At 36.4% G+C, this 15,685-nt stretch overlaps 2 protein-coding genes across 8 annotated transcripts; one reads left to right on the top strand and one right to left on the bottom strand.

The window, feature by feature from the left end:
• Positions 1–728: 728 nt before the first annotated feature.
• On the bottom strand, positions 729–9,800 carry LOC118059609 (protein HIRA). 4 transcript variants are annotated; one of them, XM_035072522.2, is made up of 10 exons: positions 9,048–9,800; positions 7,120–7,395; positions 6,236–6,487; positions 5,763–6,160; positions 4,613–5,627; positions 3,432–3,633; positions 3,042–3,282; positions 2,160–2,282; positions 1,909–2,026; positions 729–1,557 (listed from the first exon to the last, which is right to left on the bottom strand). In XM_035072522.2, exons 1-10 carry the CDS (start codon positions 9,153–9,155, stop codon positions 1,177–1,179), a joined length of 3,114 nt encoding a protein of 1,037 aa, XP_034928413.1. In that variant the 5' UTR covers positions 9,156–9,800; the 3' UTR covers positions 729–1,176. The 4 variants fall into 4 exon arrangements, with proteins under 4 accessions (XP_034928413.1, XP_073265031.1, XP_034928421.1 ...); XM_073408930.1 differs by lacking the exon at positions 9,048–9,800 and adding an exon at positions 7,500–8,301; XM_035072530.2 differs by lacking the exon at positions 9,048–9,800 and having other exon boundaries at positions 6,236–6,490; positions 7,120–7,262.
• Positions 9,801–10,398: 598 nt separating this feature from the next.
• LOC118059848 (pentatricopeptide repeat-containing protein At2g27610) lies at positions 10,399–14,345 on the top strand. 4 transcript variants are annotated; one of them, XR_012169768.1, is made up of 2 exons: positions 10,399–13,452; positions 14,143–14,345. XR_012169768.1 is itself a non-coding variant. In XM_035072850.1 (2 exons), exons 1-2 carry the CDS (start codon positions 10,425–10,427, stop codon positions 12,812–12,814), a joined length of 2,283 nt encoding a protein of 760 aa, XP_034928741.1. In that variant the 5' UTR covers positions 10,399–10,424; the 3' UTR covers positions 12,815–12,925. The 4 variants fall into 4 exon arrangements, 2 of the variants coding, with proteins under 2 accessions (XP_034928741.1, XP_073265032.1); XR_012169769.1 differs by lacking the exon at positions 14,143–14,345 and adding an exon at positions 13,720–14,124; XM_035072850.1 differs by lacking the exon at positions 14,143–14,345 and having other exon boundaries at positions 10,399–12,699; positions 12,807–12,925.
• Positions 14,346–15,685: the final 1,340 nt, after the last annotated feature.

Genomic DNA, 15,685 nt, shown 5'->3' with positions numbered 1-15,685 from the left:
CTGTCCAGTTTAACTTATGGATGACTTTATTGCATGAACTCTTGTCATTGCATTGTTAGGCTGGCGTGTCTGATTTATTTTTTCCAATCTGTAAGTTAGCAAGTCCTTGGGTAGGAAGCTAGGTCATCTAAAATCACCAGCCGCCTAACCTGGTTACTTTATGGATAAAATGAGTTCAAATTTCTAGAGAGATCATGAGAAAATAATTTAATCTTAATATATAAAAACAGAATTCGAAAACACCATCACTCTGAAAACTATAAAATGCACAAACACAGCCATTTTCATGTTTCGGCTACAAGAGTTTAATTCGATATAATTAAGTCGGCGCCCTTCGAAGCTCAAAATACAAGAGGGATTAAGTTAATGGTGTTTTCCTGCAGAAAACATGGACTCCCGTCACACGACCAATTTAAGATCCAGCCCGTAAAGAAAGGAAATTTTGGATGAGTTGCTTGAATGACGCATCCCTCAGGTACGTACTTGACTACACCTCCACTGCCAATGTTGACTCAATGCAGGAGCTAAAACAGTGGCAGGGGCCATGAATGCGAACCCCAGGTCATGTTCCAAACGCACTACTAATGTCAACTCACTGATCTCATTATGGAAATTAAACGTGGAAGACAAAAGTACCAAAGGGAGGGAAGCAAAAAGTACCAGAGGGGACAAGTACTACCAGTGGGATCCAGACCTAGCTAGCCAAATAAGAAAAACTGAGCTGAAAATACAAACAAAAATAAAGAAAGCAGATTATACAAGCTGAAAACAAGAGAACCTATCTTTGCAATCCGAGAGACGGGAGTTTCTAAATGAAGATCTAATCAACATTATGCCTGTACTTGTACATGGAATAAGAAAATTGACTTCAGAAAGCTACAAGTACCACCCCACCCCAAACAAAAAACAAAAAACAAAGTTAGCTAACTGAATATGTGATTTTTTTTATACAGACTCGGGTGCAGCATAAAAGAAGAGCTAAGAGATGCACCAGCCAAATCAATAAAACGCGGGAGCCTTTTCTTCTCTAATACCATGGAAGTTTGTCTTCTTTTGACCAATATGTGGATGCCAAAATGAATTATGAGCTATATATGTACCTATATCCACTTATGCAACACCATGTGTCAGTCTGCTAGTGTTTTTAACATTAATCCTATTGGTTAGAAGCAGATTTCAAGAACCAGCATCTCTGTCAAGAGAATCCGGAATAACTTGATCTGTTACCATCGGGCATGTATCTACTTGATCATTTGCCAGCAGAGTGCAGTCAGCTTCATCAGTTATAATGGGGGTATGGTCCTCGTGATCTTTTTCTGGCTGGGCAGAGTTTGTATGATCTATTGCTTGCTCTGTTACAGGTGGATCACAATCCATTTGACTCGTTGCTTGTTGAGATGTAGTTGGTAGCATGGGAGTTTTTTGGTCCAGCTTAGTTTCTGCACTCTCATATTCAGATAAGAGGTCCATGAACTCATTTAGCAAACGTTGGACTTTTCTATTTGATGCCATTGCCGGAAGAATATCTTCTCTTAAGAGTTTATGCTTTCTCATTCCCTGCAGAGATCAGACTAGCACTTACAAAAACAATACCAAGAAAAACAAAATAAGTAATAAAAGGAAATAAACTATGGAAAAATGCCCCCAAAGGATTTTTGTGATGCAGGCTTTTAGAGAAAAAAAAATTCCCTAAATTCGGACTGAAGCATTAAGTATCCATACATATATAAAAGCAGAAGAGGAGTTGTGATTTTAAAAGCAACTGAATCTGAATGTACAATGCACACGCATGTAATCCTACATAAGGCATACCAGTAAGAGACATACTGTAAAAAACCCATCACAGAAAACAATATGCAGAGAAAAATATGGGATCGGGCACTGAAAATGCAATACAGAAAGCCTTACAAGCACACAAGGATCCCAAGACACAGTTTTTGCATCTGAAGACGTGGATTCAGCCATCCCAGTAGGAGGTCCTAGAAAACTCTCACAGACTTCTCGTAAACGAGACTCATCTGCTTCTCTGCAACCAAAGTTACACTCATGTGAATTGAATGTATAGATACAACCATGAGAAAGGCCCCATATGTAGCAACTGTCATTCATAAACATCAGGGAAAAATAAACAAATAATAAGTCTACTACAAAAAGAACACCTTGCAAGGAAGCGAATGTAAGATAGAAGGCACTGGCGATATTCATTAGGGGACTTTAAAGCCAAAGAGGATTCCAACTGAGCCTCCAAATGAGCACGTGTCTGCACTCCATCATCCGTCACTCTGAAAACAGAACCACCACATGTGAAGCAATAGAAGCTAGATGCATAAATCATAAAATATGAACTCCAGAGGTAACATTAAACAATTGAAATGTAGTGCTGATTAGTTGGAGATTTGGCAACTAATCAAGGAAATTAAATGAAATCCTCAGAAATTCAAGAAATTAGGAATGTAAAGATAGCCCGAGTAGTTGCCATATATTTTTGTCTCCTTTTGTTCATTGTTTTTTCTTGGTAAATTACAATAATCCTCAGATATCATGGACCACTTAAAAGTTAGAAAACCCTCTCCATGTTTAAGAAAGTATTGCATAAACTCCCTTTTGTACCCAAAATGTCCATAATTACTATTTAAATAAAGATAGTTGATTCAGAAAAACCTCCAAAAGTTAGAGAAAGGAAATTAAAAAATAGAAATGATTATTTTAGTAGATAAATAAATAGTATTTATTTCACTATTTAATTTAAGTCAATTTTGGCTTGAGGTTTTTTTAGTATTCTTTCTGTAATATTTTTTAAAAAAAAAAATACAAGGGTGCTTCTGGGTATAAAATTGGGTTTCTATCAATATTCAAAATTTTAAGTTGGCGTGTGATTTTATAGTGCTCCGAGGAATATCTTGTCAAATAAATTCTGCAGCAAGCTAGCAAAAAGTGTTACAGAGGCTTTAGAGAAATCTTTCTAGTTAACATATTTAAAGAAATCTAATTCAATTAAAAATTCAGATAATAAAATAAACATTGTAGATATGGATGAATACCTGCTCCCACATGGTTTTCTGGCCAAAAACTTCCTGACATCCACCTGCAATGCAGCTAGCTCACCACTCTGAATCAAACCCAAGCTCCAGGAGCCAGCAAAATTTGATGCAGGGAAGCAGTCATCTGCCACTCTTAGCCAACACATAAGACTCATGTCAAAGAGGAAGGCATGACGTGTGGCCAAAACAACAAGAGGAGAACCAGATTTTGATAACTTCACAGATATAACTTTGATTGTCCCTGAAAGAGAAAGGAGAACATAATAAAGCATCCAATGAGAAGCACACACAGAATTGACACCCCACGGCTGTAAAATGCTCCAAAAAGACTTAAGAGCAGTATCTGCTCTGAATTGTGCTCAAGTATTACGCTATTATAAAATATCTAACCTTTTACAGAGTTTGGGTCTGAGGTAATTAGAGATGCCAAAGAATCCTGAAGGAGACAACTCCGACTAAACAAATCCCATACATACAAAGATCCCTTCCTTGTGACCAGCAACAACTTCCAGCACTCATCACAATCTACAAAAGTTGCTGCAGATCCCATCATCATGGTTGGCATGGCACGTCTCCCACACTTCGTGTAAACCTTCTCAAACACAACCAGAACATTTATACTATAAGAAGTTTTGATCAGCTTAAAGAAATCTAACATGATATAAAAAGACCAAACATGGTATGAAGCATAACTACCAAAAAAGAAACTATATCTACAACCAGGATGTCAAGAATCCACCACACCCCTTGTGATTTTGATGAAATATGAGTTGAAGCATCAACCTCAAGTGTTTCATTACTGGTGTATTTTTCATAAAAAAATGTGCAAGAGATTGGATAACCAGTCTTAAGAGCAAACAAAAATTAAGAAAATAAAAATTACAGCTTATGATGTCCACTAGAAGGTAGATATTCAGAACTTCCATAATCTTTAGTGAATAGGCAAGACCATTCTGATCAATCAGAACTCTCAAACTGTTGTGTTTCACACCCAAGACCGTCACAATATATTGCATCAGAGTAGTGAATTTGAATTCAGGTTCCCCCCAAATCTGAATTCACAAGACCACAATCCAATTCTCTCAGTGTGGTCAATATCCCTAATCTGGCTAAAGAGTTTCCACTATTGAGATGGGCAAGTTTAGGGACTAAATTCTTTAATTGTGGCTGCATTACCTTCACATTCAAGTTCTAACCATTTGATCAACTAATTAAAAAACTTATTTGAAAATCAGCAGTTCCTTCTCAGTTAATTTGAAAAATCCATATATGTTGGGTTTGTTAAACAAACAGGTTAGCAGTACAATTGATTAAGAAGATTCATGACACATACTTGAGTATAAAAAATATGTTTTAAACCAACCAGCAATCTTAAAACACTCCAATGATCACCTGAAATCCACAGAATCATTCTTCTTGTGGTTCAAAATTTATGCTACTTAAATCCTTTTCATTCTCTGGACAAGAGAACAAATCTTTGTTATAATGCAATGTTGAGAACAATTCAAAACTTAAAACAGTCGAAGAAAAAGACAGCTTTGGGCCATTTGCAAAGGACGAGGTTCAATTACCTGTAGGCATCCATCTTCACAACCAACTGCCCAGAAGTTTGCATTTCCAGCTAAAACAGTAACTTTTCCTGAGATCCTATCAGACCAGAGAGTTTCAGCCCCTCTTGTGCAAACAATTTCTGTTTCTTTCATTATACATGTATTGCCCACCCCAACAATGTCATTTACTGCATGTTCTCTAGGACAAGCTTTCAAGGATATTGGTATGGCATCTTCTCCTATTTTCTTATCAAATACCCTGATTGAGATAGGGGTGCTACAAGAACTGGAGGAACTGGATGCCTTCACACTCCCAAACGGTTCCACATTGATGCTTCCATCCCTTCCCGCAGAACCTGGAACCTTCTCAATAACAAGGCTCTCAGTAACAGTAGCCCTTGCAGTGACAACAGAGCGCTCTTTTAAATCAGAGTTTCTGACAAGTGTTCCCCTGATAGAACTCTCTCGCAAACCACCATCAACAGAACCTATTCCATTTTCAACCTTTCTGTGATCAGATGACACACGAGGGAAATCAAGAGATTGAGACCGGGCCCCACCAATCATTGTTTCTGGTTGATTAGAAACTCCTACAGCTTCTGGAATGATCCTCTTTCTACCATCAGCACGTCTGTATTCTCTTTGTTTTACTGGACTAGAAATCTGGGCAGGAGTTGGCACTTTATTCAAACCATCACCAGTGGCTCCCCCACTATTCTTGCCACCGTCAACTGGAGGCTCAGAAGTCTTTGCAATGACCCCCAAGTCAACAGAAGGTTTTGCAGGTATCTGACTTTGCTGAATATCCAATGCCACTTTTTTGTTTGTTGTTTCTTTGGCTGATGCTTCGAGCAATAACTGTGCAGCACTCTCTGCTAGGTTTGCCTGTCGACCTCTGACATCACCATAACGACTTCTTTTTAACTCATCAAGTTCAATATCGCTTAGCTTGTGTCCAAGTTCTTTAGCATCAAAATGGAAAGTAGCCACCGAACCATCCAAGGAACACGCAAAAAGTGAATACCCATCAGGACTCCTGTTAGAAAAGAAGAAAGATCAATTAGACGAAGGAAGAACCACAAAAATGGAATACAGGAGCTAGAATCACTGCAATAGGGAAAACAGATCTATAACAATACGATGATATCTTTTCTGGAAATATCATGTTTACCAGGATAAATCTACAACACTTTGAGTAAAGAAGTGCTTGGCCACAAAAAGAGGACGCGGACTTGCAGTAGTCCATACAGTTATGGTGCGATCTTGACTCCCAATTGCAATAACATTGTACGGCTGTGATTCTTTCCCTCCAATCTTTGAGGCCCCATTAGTCCACCCAACTTGTGCAGCTTTCACTTCCTGGGCATTGGCAAAATTCCTTCTAAACATTGAATGGTTAAACTTTACCACAATAATGGGGGCATTGTGTCCTAGGAAATCGAATGTGGCAACCCATTCCCCTCTCTCGAGAACAGGTGCAGAATGCCTTGGCTTCTGGAAACCATGAGTCGTAGTTATAAAATGACCACAGGGGGACCATCCTAGGCGCCTGAAAAACGTAGATCCAAGCTGAAAATAACACCCTAAGGTTAGTAAACAGGAAAGATGGAATAAAGAAAATCCACCACTAGGAAAATAACTTACTGATTTAGTCCAGTGGCCATCTGTTCTGTGAGCCAGACTCCAGTCACTTGTTCGCCATATAATAACCGTCTTGTCATCGGATTGACTTGCTATGAAAGAGCCAATGGGATCCCAAGTAACTCCTTTAACTAGGCTAGAGTGACCTCTGAGAACAGCAGTGCAAATGCCATTGCTCATATTCCAGACATGGATGGTGTTGTCCAAACTCCCACTAGCCAATATGGAGTCATCTGGAGACCAATTAAGATCCACCTACTTTAGGCATGAAAAAAAACTTCCTGGTTAAAAGGCACCCAGTGAGACCATGAGAAATTACACTCACAAATTAAGAAGAGAATTTAATCACATAAAATTGATAAATTTAATCACCATTTATTCTTTTTCATTTGTTTATCCTAGCACAAGGAACCACACTAATGCTTTAAGGGGGAGCCATCCAAACTAGTCAAATATAATAGATCTATATATTTACACATAATTATGCATGCACAAATGTGTGCGTGTGTTTTCAATAGTCAATATTTATTAAGGAAAATGACAGTTCTTTCTTTTTTCTTTTTTTGAAGAAAAAAGAAAGAAACTCGATTTCAAAAACAATATGACTGAATGGTTTCAATTTGTGTAGCGCTGAGTATATGTGTGTATTTTTTTGTTCAGGAGCCAGTGTCTTGCTGTCCTCATGATTGAAATGAACTTGTTTCTATCTGATGTAAATGATATGCTGAGTGGATGAATTCACTTTCATATAGTGTAAGCATGTGAGTTTAGACAATTTATTTTTCTAAAAAAGGCAGCATGAAACTCAATTAAGAAACATAACAAGTCAATAATTTCACTTTCATGAAGTGTCCAAACTTTCCAGAAGTAAAAAACAATTTCATTACCACATCTGCAGTATGGCCTCTCAATGTCATTGCAACTTTCCAATTCTCAACATCAGGAGGCTCTCCGCTGCCAAACTCTGTGGTTCCTGAACCAGGCTTCCGTTCATGAACTAAAATAACTTGATCATCTGACCCTGATGCAACATAACGACCATGCTTAGCCCACCTAACACAATTGACAGACCCGAAGTGGTCACGGAGAGTTGCAAGCAGCCTTTGTGTTGGTTCATTAATTTCAAGGTCTCTGCTAACAGAATTCATGTTCCATATCCGAACCTGCATATAATTAGTGGGAAAGGTAGATGTCATAATTAAGTACTTATAGAAATTACCTGACAAAATTTGACATGAGTGACAAATGAATATAAGAACTAACTCACAGGAAAATCCCCTTTAGATGGGAATCTTTGGTCATAATCATATGAAGTGCCACATCCGGGCACATCGAAGAAGATGAAGCAATGTTAAGCAGCCACTTTAAAAAAAAAAATGCCTTCTCGATGATGTATTTAGGTTAAAACCAATTTCTTATTAACCAATAAAAATGCATTACAATTTACCAAAATCCATGAATTAAATTGTGAAAGCAAGAACGTGGAGTTCCATGAAAAATGCACAGAATATTGCTACTAATAACACTCTTTTACCACTACCAAGTTGACATATTACTGTGAAAAATTATGGGTTGTACTTCATAACAGCTACTCAACGAACTCACATTTAGAGCTCCATAAATTACCATAATAACTTTTTATCATGGTAAGTAGGCGACTCGAAAACAATAAATATTAGTTACCATGAGTTAAATCACTAAACAAATTGCTATAATAATTAAAGCCTTAAAGTTAATAAAAAATAACAACTCTGATTTTCTATTCCCCTGCTTACCACACTCGTGCTCTATACCGAGATGCAACAACTTAATGAAATATCTAGATTCAAGGCATCTAGCATCTACTAATGTCTCATCATGTACTTTATCGTATATATAAAAGCAGTCAGTTGTTTCAATAACATAATGTCACTCAACAGAGTGAACCATGGAAATCATACACAAAGTTGAAAGCAGAAATGAAATGGCATAAGTTTTTTCTATTGCTTTGAAAATCTTCGACTCAAAAATCTTAACAAGTTCAGAAAATCAAAAGGGAAACAGAAATTGAAGCATGAAAAATTCCTTTAAAGGCTACTAAATTCATACTAAAAGCCTGTTAGAAACTAAATTCATACTAAAAGCCTGTTTGAAAGTGTTGCAGAGACTGTTTTTCAAAATACTTTTCACTTGGAAATGCATTGAATCAAAATAATGTTTTTTTTATTATTTTTTAAAATTCATTTTTAATATCAGCATAATCAAATCGATCCAAAAATACTAAAAAAAAATAATTTGAAACTAAAAAAAAAAATCAAAACTTTGTTGGACCGCAATGTGAAACGGGGCCTAAACCAAATACTTCTTTCTCTTCACCCACAATCACCAATATATTAACTGCAGCTTCGCTCCATGAGAGACCAACTACCACAACCGACAATTTTTCATCAAATATTTGATTTTTCAAGCTGCAACTTGTGAGGCAGGTTTAGCTGCATTCAGTAAAGACACAAATTCCTAAAATTCAAAAACTATAGGAAAAGGGAGGAAAGAGCGCACATTCAGCCAAACGAAATCCAAAGCATACAGAAATAAAGGAAATTTGAAAAAGAAAGGTGCATTGCACTACATTGCCAATTTTAATAACGGCATTACCTTAAACTGCATTAACAAAGAGCCATACGAGTCCATGCTAAGTAAACTAGTGCAATTGTGCACAATTAACCAAAGATTTCACTTCTAAGAAACCCTAATTGATGACAAAGCAGAAGGATTTAATTTCCTATTATTTAATCCTGGAAACAAAACTGAGCATTAATGATGAGAAAGAACATACCTTGTGGTCACCTCCACCAGTAGCAAACCTATAGCCACCAGGCTGAATATCAATGGAGAAAATTTGCATTCCTTCATGCCTAACCCAACTGGGTTTCTCCGCAATCATCTTATATTAGTGTTTATCTAACCCAAGAAGCAATCTTTTCAATTCGTTTCTTCAAAACCCGCCAAAAGGCCATAAAAGTTCATGACTTTTTCAACACTAGAACCCTCAATTACACTAAAGAAACAAAACCAAGTTCGCAAATGAACACCTACTTCATTATAAACAAACAAAACGGTGTCTTTAAAAATCCACAACCAGTTAGGTTTTGTTAGGCTAATTGTAGGTGTTTCAACAAGAAAAGACGTGAACTTGATAGAACAAGAAACCTTCTTTGAAATTTCTGAGTCCCTATAAAACCCTAGGAGATTAAAAAGAGAGAAGATCGAGAAAATAACTTCTTTTCTCTACTAACGGTAAAAATTTAAAAGCACAAAATATTGCTTGAGTGTGCGTGAAGCACAGAGACAGAGAGAGGGAGGGGGGGAGACGACTGTTAAGGGGTACAGAATTGAAAGAAAAAGAAAAAGAAAAAAAATTGTGAAGAGGAAAAAGAGAAAAATAGGGTTTAGATTTGAAAAGGACAGAAAGAAAGAATGGGGCATTTCTTGGTGTGCCATACTGTCTTAATTTCTTACAACCCATCCAAAACTAATGGGTAAACTACATTTTAGCCTCAATATATTATAAGTATTTCATTTTCATCCTTATATTTTAATTTTTTTAATTTGTTTTACATTCTTAAAACAAATTGAATCTTTTCACATATGTTAAATATTTTTATATTATTTTTAGTTTAATTCTGATGAAAACTATATGCTTCTAGAGCTATATTTTATCCCTAACTAGCATCCAAAACTTAACATTACCCTATGAACTTTAATTACCAAAGGAATAATTTATAGTTTTTTAAAATGTTAAAATAAAAAGAATAGTTTAAAATATTTTAAAAAAATCATGAATAAAATCTCTTCCTTTTAAACAATTTTAATCTAGTAAACTTTTTGTTTTATAATTTCTATGTTTTTTAGTGTATGTTATCTTTCTTTTGTTTGTTATTGCCAGCTGACAAGTAGATTAATATGAGATAACAATATATTAAGTCTATTTATTCTGTCAAAATTCTATTTGAGATCATAATTATTTTTTGTCAATTTGAGTTCATATAGATTTAAAACTGATCAATTAGTAAGGGAGGGACCTAATTGAATCACACCTGATAGGTAGAGGGTTTCCTTGTAGTTTCCCAAGATCTAACTTGGCAGAATATTTTTCCTCGAGCATAAAACCAGAGATGTCTGTCACACCTTGTCGTTCTGAAGACATGAAAACATGACTTTCAAGACCCTTACAAAACCTCAGATAAAGCAGACCTCAAAAACTCTCAGATCCCGCTTCAATCTGCAACTCCACACTCACCAGCCTCTGCTACAAACCCATAATGTTGCCTCGAAACCGCAGTCAGGCTCTAAACCTCCAAATCTGTCAGAAGCACACCCCGTGTTCTGTAAAAGTCCGCAACAAAACCTTGTGTACTACAATCACTTGCTTTTTCAATGCTCTCGAGAGAACAGAAACAGAGGGGTTGTCGATCTCTTTTTGGGAATTCATCGTTCGGGTTTTTTAATTGATGGGTCAACTCTTTCTTGTGTTTTAAAAGCTTGTTCGTTCTTGTTTGATCGAAATTTTGGTATTCAAGTGCATAATTATAGTTTGAAGTCTGGTTTTTTGGAGGATGTTAGTGTTGGTACTGCACTTTTGGACATGTATTTGAAGAATGAGAATGTTAAAGAAGGGAGGAGAGCTTTTGATGAAATGGGGGCGAGGAATGTAGTTTCGTGGACCTCATTGCTCACAGGATATGCACAAAATGGATTGAATGTGGAGACATTGAAATTGTTTCTTAGAATGCTAGTGGAGGGGATTAAGCCAAACCCATTTACGTTTTCGGCTGTTATTGGCGCTTTGACAGATGAAGGGATGGTTGAGGCGGGAATTCAAGTTCATACAATGGTGATAAAGAATGGATTCGGGGTTGCTACGTTTGCTAGCAATTCTTTGATTAATATGTACTTTAAGTCAGGGATGATTAGAGATGCTAGAGCTGTTTTTGATAGCATGACAGATAGGAATGCTGTTAGTTGGAACAGCATGGTTGCTGGTCTAGTAACAAATGGGCTCCATTTAGAAACTTTGTATGTGTTTTACCATATGAGACATGCTGGTGTAAAGCTCACCAAGATGGTTTTTGCCCCTGTTATTAAGCTGTGTGGTAATATTAAGGAATTGGGTTTTTCCAGGCAGCTTCATTGTCAGGTTTTAAAGAGTGGGTTTGAATATGATAAGAATATTAGGACTACACTGATGCTTGCTTACAGCAAGTGTGGGGAAATGGATAATGCTTTCAAGATATTTTCTGTGATGAGTGATGAAGTTCGAAATGTGGTGTCATGGACAGCCATGATTAGTGGGTATTTGCAGAATGGCATGGCAGAACAAGCTGTTAACCTGTTTTGCCAAATGAGTAAGGAAGGTATTAAACCAAATGATTTTACCTACTCTACTATACTTACGGCTCAACCTGGTGTTTCTCCTTTTGAGATGCACGCACAAGCCATCAAAAGAAATTACGTCAAGTCACCTTCTGTTGGAACTGCACTTTTAGATGCATATGTCAAACGAGGGAACGTTGATGAAGCTTCAAAGGTTTTCCAAAGAATAGAGGAGAAGGACATCGTGGCATGGTCGGCAATGATTTGTGGATATGCTCAAACAGGAGACACTGAGGGTGCTGTTAGGATATTTGTACAAATGGCAAAGGAGGGGATTAAACCGAATGAGTATACCTTCTCTGGTATCATTAACGCATGTGCAGCTCCTACTGCAGGAGTAGAACAAGGGAAACAGCTCCATGCCTGGTCAATTAAATCAAGATTCAATAATGCTCTGTGTGTTAGTAGTGCTCTTCTTACCATGTATTCAAAGAGAGGGGACATTGAAAGTGCATTTGAAGTTTTCAAGAGGCAAAGGGAGAGGGATTTAGTGTCATGGAATTCTATTATCTCTGGATATGCACAACATGGCTATGGAAGGAAAGCTCTTGAAGTATTTGAGGAGATGCAGAGGCAAAACTTGGAGATGGATGGTGTAACATTCATCGGAGTCATTTCTGCCTGCACGCATACTGGACTCGCAAATGAAGGTCAAAGATATTTCGATATAATGGTTAAAGATCACCATATTGAGCCTAGAATGGAGCACTATTCTTGCATGGTTGATCTATATGGCCGGGCTGGAATGCTTGTAAAAGCCATGGAAATCATAAAGGAGATGCCGTTTCCAGCAAGTGCAAATGTGTGGCGAACTCTCTTGGCTGCTTCCTGTATTCACCGTAATCTAGAAATGGGGAAACTTGCAGCAGACAAGCTCATTTCACTGCAGCCACAAAATCCAGCTTCATATGTCCTGCTAACAAATATGTATGCTTCGGTAGGAAACTGGAAAGAAAGAGCTAAAGTAAGGAAATTGATGGAGGAGAAGAAAGTGAAAAAAGTAGCAGGGTACAGCTGGATTGAGGTGAAGAACAAGACCTACACATTTTTGGCTGGTGATGCTTCTCACCCGCGTTCTAATCAAATTTATGCAAAACTTGAAGAGCTGAGTTGCCAATTGAAGGGTGCTGGTTATCAGCCTGATACTAGCTATGTGTTTCAGGATGTTGATGAGGAACACAAGGAGGCTATTCTTTCTCAACATAGTGAGAGGCTTGCCATTGCTTTTGGATTAATTGGCACTCCTCCTGGAACTCCTCTCCAAATTGTTAAGAACCTGAGAGTCTGTGGAGATTGCCACACTGTTATTAAGTTAATATCAATTCTAGAAGGCCGGGACATTGTTGTCAGGGATTCAAATCGATTCCATCACTTCAAGGGGGGTTTATGCTCTTGTGGTGATTATTGGTGACATCATATTGGGTGTTGGTAACCTCCATTGACAGGCTGAGGTCAACAGTACCATCATCTAGGCCAAGGAGCCGCATTAACTTTATACACTGCATAAACTTTCAGAAAACAGAAACATAGGGTTGCATAGTGATTTTTATTCTCTACGTGACAGCTTTGTGGTAAAAAGGCTTTGAAGAAGAATTTGACAGCTGAATTCATTTGAGCATGTTCTTTCAAGAGTAAGAGTGTGGTGTGATTGCTGTTCACGTCAAAGTAAACTGATGGGTTGATCAATTTTGAAAAGAACATCCACCGATGGTGATTATATTGGCAGAGAAGTAGAGAATGCTGATTTAGGATTCACTTTGCGTAAAAGAGATCCTCACACAACTGGGCACTTGGCTCCATAAAGTCGGGTGCGTTTTACTGTTCTAGCAGTCAACTTTGGCTGGCCAGTCATCATTCAATAATCTCTTTAAGCTTTACTGTCATTCATGCAATACATTCAAGAACATGCGAGCTTATCTATATCTACTAGTGCACATAATAGTTTATTACAGTTAAATTTGCCTTTGGGCTCGTTCATGGTTGTTTCTTGTTAATAAAAAATTTTACCATGGTTATAGAAATTTAGAATGGCCATCATTTGTAATGTATTTGCAATGTTGAACGGTTATTTTCAGGGATGATGATGACACCCGCTGGCCGAATTTCTTTATATTTTATATCCTACTTATTATTTACAGGGTAAGAAGTTTAGATATCTATAAATTATTTGTTATTATTTATTAATTAATAAAAAATAAAACAGTATGTGTTTGAAGTATGTATATGTATATTAAATGATAAATCGATAAATATTAAGATGTTAGGTTCGGGCAGGTTTGGGTTGAATTTGATAATATTTATATTTTATTCATTATTTATGGGGTTTAAAAACCACCTACTCATTCGGGTTGGTTTGCCATCTCGGATTAAATTGTTATCCCTGTTTAAATAGAGAGATATGATGCATCCTATAGATTCATTAATTTCTTTAAATTACAATTTTTCGTCACATTCTGGTGTTTATGCCTTCACTGAACATCGTAGTTCCCTTCTTGCAGGTAAAAAAACTGAAAGAATCATGAAACAACCGTGTTGTGTCCAATGAGTTAACCAAAGGAGTTTGATGGATGTTGAGATTAGCCGACAATTTACATAAAGGCTAAAATTTTGCCAATCTTATTATTATGATTGAAACGTGTAATCTTCTTGTTGGAAGTTTCCTTGAATTAGAAGAATACCAGTCCATTCAATCATGCTCTGTTGCGGGGTAGCCTTCTTTTCTTTTCTTTTCTTTTTTCTAAACTTAAAAAAATAGAGTATAAAGTTTTTTTTTATTATTATTAAATTTATACTAATTTAAAATAAATTATTTAATTTAATGAATTAAAAAATAATTTAGATGATTAATAAAAATATAACATAATTTAAAAAAAAAAAACTTTAAGATGATAATTTTTTTATTGAGACAATGCTAGATTGGATTGATCTCAATCACTTTGCAACCTGAGTTATGAATTTTAATAATTTTGTTATTTTTGTAAATTATTTATATTTAATTTTATGATAATATTAGATGCTTTCAAAATCTATATCAACCTTAAAAAAATATATATTTATTTGAGATCATAATAACCCTATAAAAGATAAGAAAAAATAAACAATGAATTTCATTTCTGAACCAATCCAATATTGAATAAAAATAATATAAAAAAATACTAAATTTGATGGATAAAACAACTAAACAACCAATCCAATATTGTTTAATTAAATATTTTTTAAAATAAATTATAACATATTATTAAGATATTTTTCTAATACTAATTTAATATAAAGATATTTTTTTATACTATAGTAATTATATTAAAATAAATTATCTATTCTAATAAATACATTTTATAAGAATTAGTTTTAAAAAATAAAGACAACGCTCATATCGGTGCAGAAAAAAAGTGTTTTCCCACGTCTTTAGCTTTATTTATAAGTTGGCAAACCAATAAAGGTGGTTGACTGATAAATCAATCAACCTCTGAAAGCAAATTATCACGATGATTGATATATTAACAATCCAGAGCACTTTCAGACCATGTGAAAGTGGAGTCGGACATCCTTGCTCCATGTACTAGAAAAACTTCTTCATTCCATGGCGAAATAGGGAGTCTTTACCCTAAGACATCTCCATCTTTCATGGATTTGAGTTCAGTGGGTGCTTCTGCAGCTCTAACAGAGTCCGATTATACAAATGCAGCTCTCTAACCTGGCCTTGCCATGGTGACTGGCTGCTCCGACAAGCAAACATGTTTCCGGCCACTGCAGAATCATGCAGACAGGGACGTTATTGATGTCCCAGAAATTATAATCAGCTGACTTCCATTAATTTGTTGCCAAGGACGGCGAAGAGTTAAGCACAGAACGCCACAACACATAGCTTTTTTCTTTCATCGGTGCCCCCCACTTGGCTGATTCTTTGAGCCCCTGTCAATCTGTAGCCATGGCGATAAAAAATCTTATCCAAACTCGTCAACTCCTTGTCAATTCTGTTCTGTTCCCTCATCCATCACCTTTCTCTCCTCCACGTACGCCACCTGTACCCATTCATTAATC

This window comes from Populus alba, chromosome 4 (assembly GCF_005239225.2).
Source record: "Populus alba chromosome 4, ASM523922v2, whole genome shotgun sequence".
Lineage (NCBI taxonomy): Eukaryota > Viridiplantae > Streptophyta > Magnoliopsida > Malpighiales > Salicaceae > Populus > Populus alba.
The sequence above is the reverse complement of the archived record's forward strand: the minus strand, read 5'-3'. Positions and strand labels throughout refer to the sequence as shown.

What these genes read in the sequence shown, in the direction of transcription:
- LOC118059609 (XM_035072522.2), bottom strand. Translation starts at nt 9,155, where the DNA reads ATGATTGCGGAGAAACCCAGTTGGGTTAGGCATGAAGGAATGCAAATT. An exon ending in GAGGCCATACTGCAGATGTG is followed by an intron (nt 6,488 to 7,119) that starts GTAATGAAATTG and finishes TGCCTAAAGTAG; the next exon opens with GTGGATCTTAATTGGTCTCC. An exon ending in GTGAAGATGGATGCCTACAG is followed by an intron (nt 3,634 to 4,612) that starts GTAATTGAACCT and finishes GTGTTTGAGAAG; the next exon opens with GTTTACACGAAGTGTGGGAG.
- LOC118059848 (XM_073408931.1), top strand. Translation starts at nt 10,425, where the DNA reads ATGACTTTCAAGACCCTTACAAAACCTCAGATAAAGCAGACCTCAAAA.